Genomic DNA, 15,208 nt, shown 5'->3' on the forward strand with positions numbered 1-15,208 from the left:
AATCTCTGTGTGACTTGGAATTGTGGTTTTCTGTTAACGTACACAGTGACGTATATATTATGCAAATCTAGTCTTTCAGGTAAAGCTCCCTGTAAAGCAGATTTGAATAATTTCAAGGGAAAAATTGTTCCGGGGCCGGGTATCGATCCCGGGACCTCTGGTTGAACGTACCAGTGCTCTACCAACTGAGCTACCCGGGAACTCCACCCGACACCGTCTCAACTTTTCCCTTTATATCTACACAACTCGCGTGGGCTGACGAAACGTCAGAGACCCACATCGAGTGCACACAATCTCTGTGTGACTTGGAATTGTGGTTTTCTGTTAACGTACACACAAAAGCGTTAACGGGATCGATACCCGGCCCCGGAACAATTTTTCCCTTGAAATTATTCAAATCTGCTTTACAGGGAGCTTCACCTGAAAGACTAGATTTGCATAATATATACGTCACTGTGTTCGTTAACAGAAAACCACAATTCCAAGTCACACAGAGATTGTGTGCACTCGTTGGGGGTCTCTGGCGTTTCGTCAGCCCACGCGAGTTGTGTGGATATAAAGGGAAAAGTTGAGACGGTGTCGGGTGAAGTTCCCGGGTAACTCAGTGGTAGAGCGCTGGTACGTTCAACCAGAGGTCCCGGGATCGATACCCAGCCCCGGAACAATTTTTCCCTTGAAATTATTCAAATCTGCTTTACAGGGAGCTTCACCTGAAAGACTAGATTTGCATGATATTATAAGTTTTGGTAAAGTAAATTCGTTTTGTGCATTTCACATGCAAATTTATCAACTGAACAAGCTATACAGTAACTGAAATCCCCGATGGACTCTCGTTGCGTCAATGTGATAACCAATATGACGAACTCTAATCAGTAGTGCGAAGGTAATAGAACCAAATTAATCATAGTAACAGTACCATGTTGGTCATAACTATTTATGGAGGTAAGTCGAGAACGTTGTTCGGTCTACTCAGATGTAAAGGACCCAAATGAGAAGGTGACCTTTCAGTACTTGAACAAAACAAATCCTGTTGACAGAACCAAATGTTGAAGACAGTAAATCTGGAGAGACAGTTGGCTATGTCGACCTAATCATGGTGAAAGTATCACAAGTCAGAATTATCAAAACATAAACAGTCTGATTTGTCAAATATTAATATGCAAAATTCTGTACCAGAGATACCGGTATGCTCCATTTGCATTATACAAAAAGCATTGTAGAATAACAGCATCCCAAGCATAATCACCATCCTTTCTCGAAGTGTAATGAAGTGGTCATGAGGAAAGTAATATTGCAAGGATCTCGAACAGAACATCCAAGCACATGCTTGAGCACTATAAGTAAAAACAATTTTTTTTTTTTCTCAGAAACCAGAAAGTGTACTAAACTCAGAATTGGTGTGATAAATATTCACAACCTCTACTTCACGAAACAATATTAAGGTGTACATAAATAAGTGAACAGAGGAATGAAATTATTTAATTTCCACAAAACTATTTTTGCTTGTAACTTTCGACTCAGTCATTTCCGGACCAGGGTTCCTGATCTCAAATTCATACATGTACCCTTCCCCATCATCCCTGAAAGTTTGTAACACTAGCCGGAAACACCCTGTATATCACAGAAACACAAAAGATGATGCTACATTTTCTACATGCATATAAGATTTAAGAATATATTAGAAAAGGAATCATAAAAATATCTTCATTTTTCTATATACACTTTTAACACTTATATATCACTGATTAAATTTCCAACTCCTAGTGGAGATCCACTAGGCTTTGGACAATGAAGCACAAGACTTCGAAACTAGTCAAGCAAGGTACACCCTAAATATCAATACGGTAAAGAAGTTGGAAATTTAATCAGTCATAAAAATATATTCAGAAATATGAAAATTGGATGGGAAAAGCTTTTAAATATTTAATTACTGGTAGCTGTAAAACATTTTTAATATCTGGATATTGTTTCTTAACGTAGAGGTAGACCTAGTGAAAGTTTATCACACCAATTTTGAGTTTAATATACCTTCTGGTTTCGAGAAAAAATATTTCATTTTTATCCTTATGTACCCTATAGAGCTCAAAGGTGGATGCTAGTAATTGCCTCCAACGAGGAAGAATGATTAATACGAATCCCCACTATGACACCTGCGAAACTCCAATTATTTTATTTCACATGGGCTGTTGTAATTTCAACTTTCCTGCAAGAAAACTTGCAAAATAGAAGCTCAGACACGTAAAGGATCTTCACATTTGACCAGCTATTTGATAAGAAAAAAGATTTAAAGGAAATGAAATGAGAAATGGAGGCTATGAGAGACTAATTCATGCTTCTGATATGAAGAACTGACAATCAGTACTGAAAGCTAAATCGTTTGTCTCTTCTACACTAATTCTTTATGCTATTCTTCAACTAATTATGGGACAAAACTAACACATGACTATAAAACAATGTAACCACTATTAATAAAAACATTACATGACTGAAGGGTCTGGAACTCACTTTCTTTTGAAGGTGCTTTGTGGACAGCTAGAGCAAGAAAGAACAAAAAGCACAGGAGAGAGCAGCGATAAAGAAAGTGAAAGAAAACTTTAGCCATAACAGAGAATAAATATTTAAAGACAAAGATATATAAGAAACAGAAGAATCAGATTGACAGCTTAATAAAACTAGTGCTTGTCTGCTGCATGCCCAAAATATCGCCAGTTTGACACAAAGTACTCAGTAACCACGGGGTGACACCAGCATCTGAGACATTGATTATGATTGTAGTAGTAGCAGTAGTAGTAGTAGTAGTAGTAGTAGTAGTAGTAGTAGTAGTAGTAGTAGTAGTAGTAGTAGTAGTAGCAGTAACAGCAACAGTAGTAGTAATAGTAGTAATAGTAGTAGTAGTAGCAGCAACAACAGTAGTAGCAGTAGCAGCAACAGTAGTAGTAGTAGCAACAACAATAGTAGCAGTAGTAGTAATAGCAGTAGTAGTAGTAGTAGTAGTAGTAGTAGTAGTAGTAGTAGCAATAACAATAATAGTAGTAGTAGTAGTAGTAGTAGTAGTAGCAGCAGCAACAGTAGTAGTAATAGTAGTAGTAGTAGTAGTAGTAGTAGCAGTAGCAGCAACAGTAGTAGTAGTAGTAGCAGCAACAGTAGTAGTAGTAGTAACAGTAGTAGTAGTAGTAGCAGCAATAGTAGTAGCAGTAGTAGTAGTAGTAGTAGTAGTAGCAACAGTAGTAGTAGTAGTAGTAGTAGTGGTAGTAGTAGTTAGTAGTAGTAGCAATAGCAGCAACAGTAGTAGCAGCAGCAACAGTAGTAGTAGCAGCAACAGTAGTAGTGGCAGCAACAGTAGTAGTAGTAGCAGCAACAGTAGCAGTAGTAGTAGCAGTAGTAGTAGTAGTAGTAGTGGTGGTGGTGGTGGTAGTGGTACGGTGAACCTCTGATTGAGACTCTGGCTGATATGTACATCTCTTACTAGGCAGTACATCTCACTAGAAGATATGTGTCAGAGGAAGAACAATATTGTTTGTATGCATCTGAAGTCCGATTAGTGTAATATGTAGCTAGTCAGCGATGTATTCAAGGAGGAGGAAGGAACTGGTCACCCTACCCCATTATCTCCTGGCCTCATGAATGATGCCTTACTGGCGTCACTTGTGAGGTTCAGACCTGTCTTCGGACAGATGAAGAAACAGTGGTAGGGTGGTGGTAGTAGCAGTAGTAATTAGTAGACTAGTATGGTAGTATAATGTCAGCAGGATCATTACACAATAGCTTTACAGCAGCGAGATTATGAATTGACAAGTTTCACTCTTTTGAACAGAAATTCCCCACTATCATACAGTGGTGATTAGAAAACGGAATAATGGCGGGCCTGCACATAGAATTTTGTCTTTATTCATGAACAAAGAGATCTTTTATATGCAGTAAACTTACTATCGGGCAAACAGTTCCACTTTCTCATCTGATAGAAACAAAGTTTGGGATTTTTTTGCTTAAAAATTCTAGTAATGTTCACTGGAATCGAACCAGAGGCAAGCATCAGTGAAAATAAATGACGTTCACAGTAATTCAATAGGATGCAGTGTAAATGGAACTGAATAGCAGAAGATTCTCGAAATAAGAGAAATAAAACAGTGATGGCTAGTGAAATTTAATCACAGCCAGGGGGGGCTCATTTATAACAAATTTTGAATTTCACAATGACAAATTAAGCAATGAATATATTTTGTAAGTCAAATAATGAAATGAAATTCGTCGTGCATGGAGGATGGGAAATAAAAATGTGTCAATTATAAATAGTTAGCCAGATCAAAATTAGATTTTCTTGTAAGAAAATTTTTCTTAAAAACTATTCCTGTCACCAGAATTTTGGATATGGAAATAAAGACGCAGCAGCATAGGAACATTTTTGATTGACTGTCATCTACTGGAGTGTTTACATGCTTATTGTAACGATGAACCATGAATATTCATCGCTCAGTTTCATTTGACATGGTAATAATCATAAACATAAGCTGGCTGTCACATCTGCATTGCTAAGTGCGCGAAGAAACAACGATATCATGGGCACGCAGTCAATGACTGTCAGGAGATTACACAAGCCAAACCAAGTTACCATTAAAGGCTGCCCAAGCATCAGTGGGGTAGCTAACTGCAACTTCCCGTCAACCTCAAAAAAACAAGAAAACATAGCATAAAAGAAAAATTAATATGGTGCATCACAATACAACTACTGCATTCCAATTCCACCAAAAAAAGAAATAAAGAAAAAAATAAATAAAAACAAATTAAGCACTCAGGAACTGTCACATGATTGGTTTAGCAATCCATGCATAGCGTTTTAAAATTATACCTTTAGCCCTAGAAATAATAAGTTATACTGAAACATGTATAAAGTATTCCTTCACAACCAATGACACTCATACATGAAGAAGACAGGATGTTCAGTATGATTTTTATTTTCTCACTATGCCAAGTATAGTATAGAGAAGGGTTGAACAAACCCGTGGGTCAGTTAACGCAGGTGTTTGGCATTCCAACAAATCTCCATTATCACATCTCATCACAGGTGTAGCGTAGACTAGTATTCTATGGCATACCCTGGGCAATAACTATGTCAGTAAATTGGTCTACACAACTGGATTCAAATGGGTGTATAACGGACGAATAGTCCATTAGTATAGTTAAAAAAAAAACATTTTCACGGAAATACACCAAGTCCAAGTTCATACGTTCACTTGATAATACATTTTTTTTTTTTTCAAATGTGCCCAATCAAGATCTTTAATGAATTCTGCTAGCCTGACAGAGTTGAATTTCATTTCTAATATGGGGACATTTACATATTTTCCGAATTCATATGCCTGATGATAAGTGGAATTATGTGCAATATACAACAGATAAATTTTGCAAGATCCTATTATTCAGGGACAGGATTCTTTTACATAACAAAAATGTATGACAAAACCTAAATTAAATATATATCACAGATAATCCCATGTGTAGGTGATGCGGCAAATAAGTATAAACTTCTTCACATGTCCTGCTCCCGTCTCCTGAGTTGAATGGACACAGCTGCAAATATTACATTGGGAATTGCCCCTCGGTTCCTGAGTATCTACCACTGTCTCTGCAACTTCACACTTGCCTCTGGGTTGTCTGTATTACGAGCTTCACACATTTACTAATTACTTCTCATTGTTTACAGCTCCTCAAGAAATTAAGAGAAATTGTTTACTTCAAATAGTGCATTTGTGAGAGGAAAAAAAGAAGACTATAAATGTTATAGCAATATATGGACGTAATGTTGTTATATTTACAACATCATGACACCTTACTTTTTGTGAATTCCATTTGGAGAATGTGTGGAGGCGAACCAACCTTTGGCACCTACTCCATTTTCGCCTCAAAAAATGAGTTCACATCCCATTTTTGACTCAAAACTTTATGGTCACCCTAGTTCTTTTACAGATCTCCCAATTCCACTTTTCTTTCAAAGGAAGCTATGCTAACGATTTTTATACCCCATGTTGAATCTTTCGTACACTACTTTTACTCGTGTTAATTATATAAGCATGTGTGGCTTACAGCTGTTTCGGTGCTACTTGACATCATCCTCAGAGCCTACTAGATCTCGGCGCTATCTCAACTTCGCTGCCTGTTGTGTGGGTGCGTTCGTGTGATGAAGAGTTGTGTCAAATAGTGTGTGTGTTCTGAAATTGATCTTGTGTTGAGAAATATACAGACACACTAAAACACACTCTAATCAAATTCTCAACACACACACTATTTGACACAACTCTTCATCACACGAACGCACCCACACAACAGGCAGCGAAGTTGTGATAGCGCCGAGATCTAGTAGGCTCTGAGAATGGTGTTAAGTAGTACCGAAACAGCTGTAAGCCACACATGCTTACATAATTAACACGAGTAAGATCGCCATTTAATCAATTATTTTGATTTTTATAGCCCTTCAAAATTCGTTATCCCAGCTGGGACTGAACCCCCAAATTTCAGATGTAACAGCAAGCCACCAGAAACAACTGGTGGATAATAGCATTTGTAGTTGGTTGCACATTTCAAGCTTAAACTGTTGCAAGAGGTTATACCAGTTAATGAGGTGTTGATAAGGCTATATAATGGATCAATGTTGAGAGGGGAGGGCGCTCGAAGGGTAATCCCCCATAGACAGTTAATCCTCTTCCCCAGAGATAATTATAATGACCTAGATGAAAAACTCATTTTTTCTATGTAGGAAAAATATTGTTTGCAGGAATCACTGTCATAGCATTAATGCAGTCAATTGTCAATTCTAACATAACACAAAAACTGACTATTCCTGTATCATTTTTCAGTAACAGGAGTTGCTGAGTGACATTATCTGTCACTAACAGCACCAGATCACGAAAGGACGTGGAAGCTTTAAGACAAATGAAGACAGTTCTTTTAAGGACACTGGGTATTTGGAGGGCTGTTTCAAGCATTTGTAAATTAGTATAATTTTAATACTGATACTACTGAAGTTTATTAAAGGAAACTTTACCACAACAAAAATCAATTTCAGAATCATTTAAAATGCATACATTAAGCAATAATTTTTTCATTGGTTTATTTATGAAAAAAAAAAAAATAAATAAATAAAAAATATATATATATATATTTATTTATTTATTTCTTCAGGGGTTAAATTCTGATTTTTTCTGTTTGCACATATTTAAGATTATTGAAAGAATTTTAGTTTTGTCCTTTAAACGTGCAGAAATTTGATCCAAACAAATGTAACTTTTTGTTCTGCAAGGAATTTTAAAATGTTACATTAATTGTTTGGATCAAATTTCTACACATTTGAAGGACAAAACCAAAATTCCTTCAATCATTTATTTCACAATACACTGTTCTCTTAAATTGACTGAGCATATTGGGAATTAAATCAATAATGACTTTCCCAAAACACGCTGTGAAATGTTTCATATAAAACAATTTTTATCTCGAGAAGGAAGCAAAAACGAGCGACAATGTATTGAACTTTTTTGTTTTAAATATCTCAAAGAATAATCCCTTGAAATTAATAACATTACTTGCGGTTCACTTTGTATATTAATTCAAGACAGTGCTTGATTTATAATGATTGAGGAAAGAAAAATAACTGAGAAAAGCCTCCACAACAGCTGCTTTGTCTGTCATAAATTCTACAACGCAAAAATAAGTCATTTATAAAAATCGTGCTTTAACAGCAAGAACTGACATACAGCTTCTGTTGGTCACATGTCATGAGAAATCAACAAAAACACGAAATTCAACAAAATATTGCAGTGTTCCTTTAATCAGCAGCAGTTACTTTGGTGAGGTATGGCTGAAATGTGTATAAAAATTCTCACACACAGTTTGCAATTACTCCTGAACATCCTGTTTTGAACACTCAAGGATAGTTTCCGACAAACCAAACCCAGCAAGCAACACCAACCAGACCAAGCCGAAGAGGGAAGCCCCACTACAGATGCTTACCACAGCAGGAACTTGTCCAGGAATCAAGGGCTGCCCTGGTGGGGTCAGACCCATCTGCTGCATGAGGGCATTCTTCAAGGCAAGGTGATTCCGTCCGTTGATCAGCAACTGATCTTTGAGGTGTTGTGGAGGATGGAAGTACTTGCATGGCGGCTTCTCTCGGTTACACCGGCCCTGTCGACCAAACAAAACACATCAGCATCCTATCAACATAACTCCAGCACATATCTTTGGGTTTATTTTCAAGATCTCCAGCATCTTTGTATGCTGATGTTATAGATATTATTGCTGTAACAAAGAAGGCATTGGCAGAGCATCTACTTCTCTGAAAAATTCAGCAAAAGGAATGGGTCCACAAATCAATGCAAAACAAGGCTAAATATGTTATGATCTCCAGTCACAATAATAACATGAATTACCTATCAAACTGTATAATTATTGAAATTATAAAAAGATTCATACATAGTTTTCTGCTCAAGGACAGGTCTTTCACTGCCCCAGCATTTTCCAATCTTCTCTATTTTCTGTCTTCCTCTTAGTCTTCGCATACAATCCATTTATCTATGTCGTCTATCATCTGATAACTTCTTCTGCCCCGAACTACAAAACATTAATATACTCAAAATTCATATATTTGGGTTCTCCGATTAGTCATGATAATGGTAAAATTCTTGGAGTTCTTGTGAATTCTAAATGAGGCAGCAGAGCAAATGGACAGCTTCAAATATTTGACGTGTACTATAAGCAGTAACATGAGCTGCTGTCAGAAAGTCAAAAGGAGGATAGCAATGGCAAAGGAAGCTTTTAATAGAAAAAGAAGCATTTTCTGCGGACCTCTGGAAAAAGAACTAAGGAAGAGACTAGTGAAGAGGTTTGTATGGAATGTGGCATTGTATGGGGCAGAAACATGAACATTACAACCAAGTGAAGAGAAATAACTAGAAACATATGAAATGTGGATATGGAGAAGAATTGAACGTGTGAAGTGGAAAGACAGAATAAGAAATGAAGCCGTGTTGGAAAGAGTGAGTTAAGAAAGAATGATGCTGAAACTGATCAGGAAGGGGAAAAGGAATTGGCTGGGTCACTGGCTGAGAAGAAACTGCTTACTGAAAGATGCACTGGAAGGAATGGTGAATGGGAGAAGAGTTCAAGGTAGAAGAAGATATCAGATGATAGACGACATTGAGATATATGGATCATATGAGGAAACGAAGAGGAAGGCAGAAAATAGGAAACAATTTCAAGGGAAAAATTGTTCCGGGGCCTGCTTCAAGGGAGCTTCTATATCTGAATGCCAGATTTGCATAAATAGAAAGATTGGAGACAGCTGTGTTTGCAGTGAAAGACCTGCCCTTGAGCAGAACACTAAATGAATGAATAGCATACTGATAAGCTAGTTCTTGAAATTATACTTAGAAAAACTTCTTATTGCCTTGAGAATCTTAGTACTGATAGACGTTTTGTATATTTCAGAAATCATTCAAAGTTAATAACATAAAGTTCAGCCTTCAGTAATTCAATTTTCATGCCGTTTCTAGGTTTGTCTAAACCAGCTCCATAATACTCACTGTCCACACCTGTGGAGTAACGGTTAGCGCGTCTACCCGCGAAACCAGGTGGCGGCCCGGGTTCGAATCCCAGTCGGAGCAAGTTACCTGTTTGAGGTTTTTCCAGGGTTTTCCCTCAATCCAATATGAGCAAATGCTGGGTAACTATCGGTGCTGGACCCCGGACTCATTTCACTGGCATTATGACCTTCATTTCATTCAGATAGTAAATAACCTGAGATGTTGATACATCATCGTAAAATAACCTACTAATAGGAAATAATAACATTACTTGAACTGTATATAATAAATTGTTTGATACTATCACCTCAATATAGCTTTTGAGGAAAACTTCTAAAACCGGACATTGGACATCCAGAACTGTCTGCTCCAAAACTGGACAGCTCGCAACGTTAAGGGAACCAAATACCATCACAATCATTTTTAAAAACTGTTCGTTTGCAATGGGCTGGACAATTACCAGAGGAAGACCGCGAAGATAAGATGATATGACGTCAAAATTATTGGAGTGCGTAATTGGGTGGCTATTATAAAAACAGAGGAGAGCGGCAAAAACTTCTGCAGAAGGCTGAAGAGTTGTAAAGTCGACTCATAATTTTGTTTTATTATACCGGTATTCATAGACGAAAAATTTACAAGTGTCATTACATTACTCCTTTAAATGTATAACCAATTTTTAATATATCACAATTGGACAACATTGTGCGAAGGACCTTGAGATGTGTTCACTTCCGGTTTATTCCTGCAATCACTCACTCCTCACTCACGTCTTGAACGACTCCGCTGGTTTCCAATGCAACCAGTGTCTTGGAGGACATGCTGAGCCGCGGTTCCATCCCCCTCCCCATAGGAGCAGCCCGGCAAAGGTGGGGGCGTTTATCGCACGGACTCTCGGAACCTCCCCCACCCCTCAGCCTTCCCTAATTTTCCGCACCGATGCCGTCGTGCCCTTTTCGCGAGGCGGGGCAGCGAGAGGGTGGCGGCGGTCCCTCGAGGTACCTCCAGCAGCGAGGGGTGCCCAAACCACGTCCATCGTACTTCAAATTCTAACACTGTAAACGAGTGCAGAAACGAACTCCCAGCATACATGTTTCTTGTGCAGGTAATCTTTCGTTCAGCATTTTATTAATGCCTATGCAAAGGATTCAGATTAAATATATATGAGTAGACAAGGTGCAATATAAAAATTGGAGATTTATCCTTCGAAGAGGTGGAAAAATTCAAATATCTTGGAGCAACAGTAACAAATATAAATGACACTCGGGAGGAAATTAAACGCAGAATAAATATGGGAAATGCGTGTTATTATTCGGTTGAGAAGCTCTTATCATCCAGTCTGCTGTCCAAAAACCTGAAAGTTAGAATTTATAAAACAGTTATATTACCGGTTCTTCTGTATGGTTGTGAAACTTGGACTCTCACTCTGAGAGAGGAACATAGGTTAAGGGTGCTGGAGAATAAGGTGCTTAGGAAAATATTTGGGGCTAAGCGGAATGAAATTACAGGAGAATGGAGAAAGTTACACAACGCAGAACTGCACGCATTGTATTCTTCACCTGACATAATTAGGAGCGTTTAGACGTTTGAGATGGGCAGGGCATGTAGCACGTATGGGCGAATCCATAAATGCATATAGAGTGTTAGTTGGGAGACCGGAGGGAAAAAGTCCTTTAGGGAGGCCGAGACGTAGATGGGAGTATAATATTAAAATGGATTTGAGGGAGGTGGGATATGATGATAGAGATTGGATTAATCTTGCACAGGATAGGGACCGATGGCGGGCTTATGTGAGGGCGGCAATGAACCTTCGGGTTCCTTAAAAGCCATTTGTAAGTAAGTAAGACAAGGTGCAGATATAGGACGTCTATTGCCTCTCGTGAAGTATATTTACTACAGGTAAAAGATCTTTTCATTACTGATTAAGGACAAAAATCAATCTTAGATTTACTAAATAACCGCGAGATCAATATCCAGGTGTGCCATTGGTTTCCAACACTTGGCAATAGATGTCACCCTAATAACGATTGGGAAGACCTCTGACGGAAGAAAGTGGTACTCTGTAGATTCAAAATCTTGATAATCTTCATTCCATACAAAAAGACTCGGCATGCAAACAAATGCACATGTTCGAAGCCCTTTCTATTGGCTGATGGGTAAAGAACCTCTGTAAAACGTGACGTTAATTCTTGTTATATATTTCCGAAGTATTAATGGGAATTTTTTCCCCCTAAATATTAGAAGAAAATACAATATCTGAAAAAGTTAAAATGCTAATAAGGGCTGGCAAGAAAAAATGTGATTTGTAGACGGGGTTCGATAATGGACAAGTGTGATAACTGGCAGCATGATAAGGAGGCTGTGCGATTTATCTATGGCTGCGTCACCACTCAAAACCCTAACCCAAACACGGAGATGGAAACAGTGGTCGCTCAATCAGTTTCTGTTGCTGTTTGCTTCTTGCACTGAATTAGAATACGGTGTCAATGTTATGCTGTGTTGAACTGCGGCATATGTACAGTAATAATGCAGGCTATAAAGACTGAGCGTTTCCGATAATTCAGGACTTAAACATTGATAAGAGCCTTCAGAAACAGTTCGGTACCTGATGTGGATCCTTCACAATGTAAGTAAATTGTTGTAAAAATCCTGAATGCAATCGATACTTTATGTTAGATTGTTAGTTTAAAATAAATGTGTCACATTACGTCATCTGCATTGCTCCACACGTGTCGAGGCATGCCTCATTTTTCGACACGAACATACTCGCAGGACCAATCAGTGGTTTGAGGTGAGGGAGGATTTTGCGTTGTTTGTTGATATGCAGAGTCTTCTTGTAGGGAATGACGACTAGTTCATAGTCTTCAACGTGTAAATAGCCTATACTTGCCAACATGCATCTACTGTAGAAGATGTATGAATTGCAAATGGTTATCATTACCAATTAAACCAAAATCAGCTAAAAACAAAGGACCAAGAACTTAATTATCAAATGCACGCAAGAAAGCCAGACCAACCTACAACCAGATACAACAAAAGTAAACTCTGTATCACTATCGCCATATCCGTGCACCCAAAGTTCAACCCCAAGCTGGCAGGTGTTTCAATTCCGGCCGGTCTCCGGAAAGACGAGCCACATGCTGTTCAGTTAACGATTATCCATTCAATACTTCTCTTCTACGAGTATAAGAAACACTGTGTGCCGATCTGAGTGAAAATACAAATGGAATATATAATTTAATTTCAGTAATGCCAAGGCACCATAACGTAAATCTTGCACGAATATAGAACAAAATACGGAACGCAAGCTTTGCCAAATCAGCTTCAGAGAGTCGGAACTTGAAAAGCTGCTAGACGAAGAATGTATTCATAATACATCCTACATATGTTGCACAGCTCTTCAATCTATCATGTTCCAGGATATGCGTGTGAAACAAAATAACACGGAGTTCAATTAATACAGGAAATACGGTGTTGGGAATAGGCCTAATTACGATTCCCTGTCATCATTCCACAATATTCTCCTAATTTATGAAGAAGGGGGATGAACTCTATATAGGATATACACGGCGAACGGTTCACAAAGTAAGTAACCAATGGAGGTCCTGGAGTTGACGCTACCGAGTTCCCATATATGACAATAGCCGTCAACTTTTGTTTGGCTGGATATTGTGTTCTCATGGAACTCATTGGATAATATAGTCTTCCTTTACGGGTACTGAACTTTTGATTTGTAGTACACAGACAGACCTAAAAGGTGCGAACAAAGCTGCTTCATAAAAATCCAAGCTGCAAGAGAAAAACATGCAACTCAGTGCTTTAGAGCATTAAAAGGACCCTGTGGGAAGAAGTCCTACCATACTGAACTATTGCAAGTTGGGTGGAAGAGAGGCAGTCGCTTTCAATCAAGAGTTGACATCCGAAGCGCTTTAGATTGATTAGTAAGAGAGATATTCAGAAATGCTCCTGCAGATGGAATCCGCCGTCTTCCAAGAATTTGGCAACGTATTGTTAACATGGTAGGAGACTATATTTGAAGTATGTAATGTCAAAAGTAACCTAACTAAATGTATTGTGAGACAGTAACTATGTTGTGGTTTCGTAACAACCTGCTTTTTTTTTACGGGACCGATGGCGGGCTTATTTGAGGGCGGCAATGAACCTCCGAGTTCTTTAAAAGCCATCTGTAAGTAAGTAGTAACTATATGTATGTTGCCATTACTTTTCGATGCCCTAGTATTTGGTAGATGGGACTATATCGGTTTACAATGAATTTCAGCCACGTCTTAAAATCTTGTCTTCGACAAATCTCTTTCAATATTAACCCATTTTTGACAGGCTCTCCTAAAGTACCGAAAAGGAAGAACAATTTTATCGTGTACACTGACGTTCAAAAATACCTGACCCCATTAATCGATAGTGTTCGATAATTTGCTCGTGTATGTGTGGCTTCTTTAGTTATTACTTCTATGAATAGATGGTGAAGGTAATAGTCAGTGTCGCCAATCGTACATAAATATACCCACATTAGAGAATTTCATTTTTGATAGCACAGAAACAAAGACGTTACAAGCGTAGTAATGAAATATGTATCATATTGCCCATAATGCATACACATAAATACAGAAAATAATAAAGAAATGAATACGTTGATGTTGAAAGATATTATTTAACAAAGACAAGAAAATTGCACTTAACATAACACGTATAAAACCACTGGAACTGGAACTAGAGTCCCCCCAGCCCTGATATAAGTAGCAGATCAGTACGAAAGATTCTGACTAACTGAAAACAATATCACGTTAACCAGAGTTCTAATTTGTTCTCGCCACAAGTTGCCACCCTGACGATTTTTTGGACATCCTCCGATTCGAGGTGTAGGGAAGCTCGTACCAGGCAGGCTTCGCACAGCAGCAACACAGAGCTATTTCACAGTTTTATGGGCAATCCTTATGGACACATTGTGCCGGGGAAAGGCGCTTCACTCGCCATCTACACGGTTCCGCTGCAAACACCTCGCCATTTCCTGCACAAGATTCATCTCATCACCGCGAGTGGCGCCACTTGTAGAGTCCCGGTGTCGACTCCCAACACTGCTCCCGTGTCCCCGGCAAATGCACAAGATGATTCACCACAGTTGCTTTGACTTTCCCTCCTATTCATAACGGAGAGAATCTATGCGAAAGAAAAAAATACTGTTTGGTTCTGAATTATGCATCTAATGTAGGCCTACTCATCAGAGAGAATAGGTACAAGTACGTAGAGATTGAAGATGACTGATTGACAAGCAAACATTCTGATGGGGACAGATAAAAAAAGGTTAAATTTTTTCTTCCACCATGTTAATAATGTCAAAAGAAGTGCTTATATAAATTTTGGCCACTCGACCGCAATTACGAGGCCGTTCAGAAAGTGATTTTCCCTGGTGCCGTTTACAGAAAAAAGTACAATTGCGCTAAATAGTAAATGTTTCAGTTTTCCAAATATATGCTTATTTTGGCCCTATGACAATTTAAAGTCACTCAGGACGAATTTAAAGGGACAGCGCGTGCGTGGGGCTGTAGCCCTTTAAACTGTCACTCAGCTGTCATTCGACAGATTTTGTTCCTTATTCTAACTAATTTTACTTTTCATTCAGT

At 38.4% G+C, this 15,208-nt stretch overlaps 1 protein-coding gene across 16 annotated transcripts in view; it reads right to left on the minus strand.

Annotated features, from left to right (window-relative positions):
* The window catches only part of LOC138706600 (muscleblind-like protein 3), a 1,567,271-nt gene that overhangs the window by 31,861 nt on the left and 1,520,202 nt on the right, over positions 1-15,208 (minus strand). For 14 of the 16 annotated variants that reach the window (XM_069836101.1, XM_069836103.1, XM_069836099.1 and 11 more), the window contains 2 exons: positions 8,002-8,175; positions 4,610-4,663 (listed from right to left, as the gene is read on the minus strand). In XM_069836101.1, coding sequence (XP_069692202.1) covers positions 4,610-4,663; positions 8,002-8,175 — 228 coding nt within the window. The remainder of the gene's footprint in view (positions 1-4,609; positions 4,664-8,001; positions 8,176-15,208) is intronic. The other 2 variants (XM_069836107.1, XM_069836113.1) reach the window with 1 other exon arrangement.

Source organism: Periplaneta americana, chromosome 9 (assembly GCF_040183065.1).
Source record: "Periplaneta americana isolate PAMFEO1 chromosome 9, P.americana_PAMFEO1_priV1, whole genome shotgun sequence".
Lineage (NCBI taxonomy): Eukaryota > Metazoa > Arthropoda > Insecta > Blattodea > Blattidae > Periplaneta > Periplaneta americana.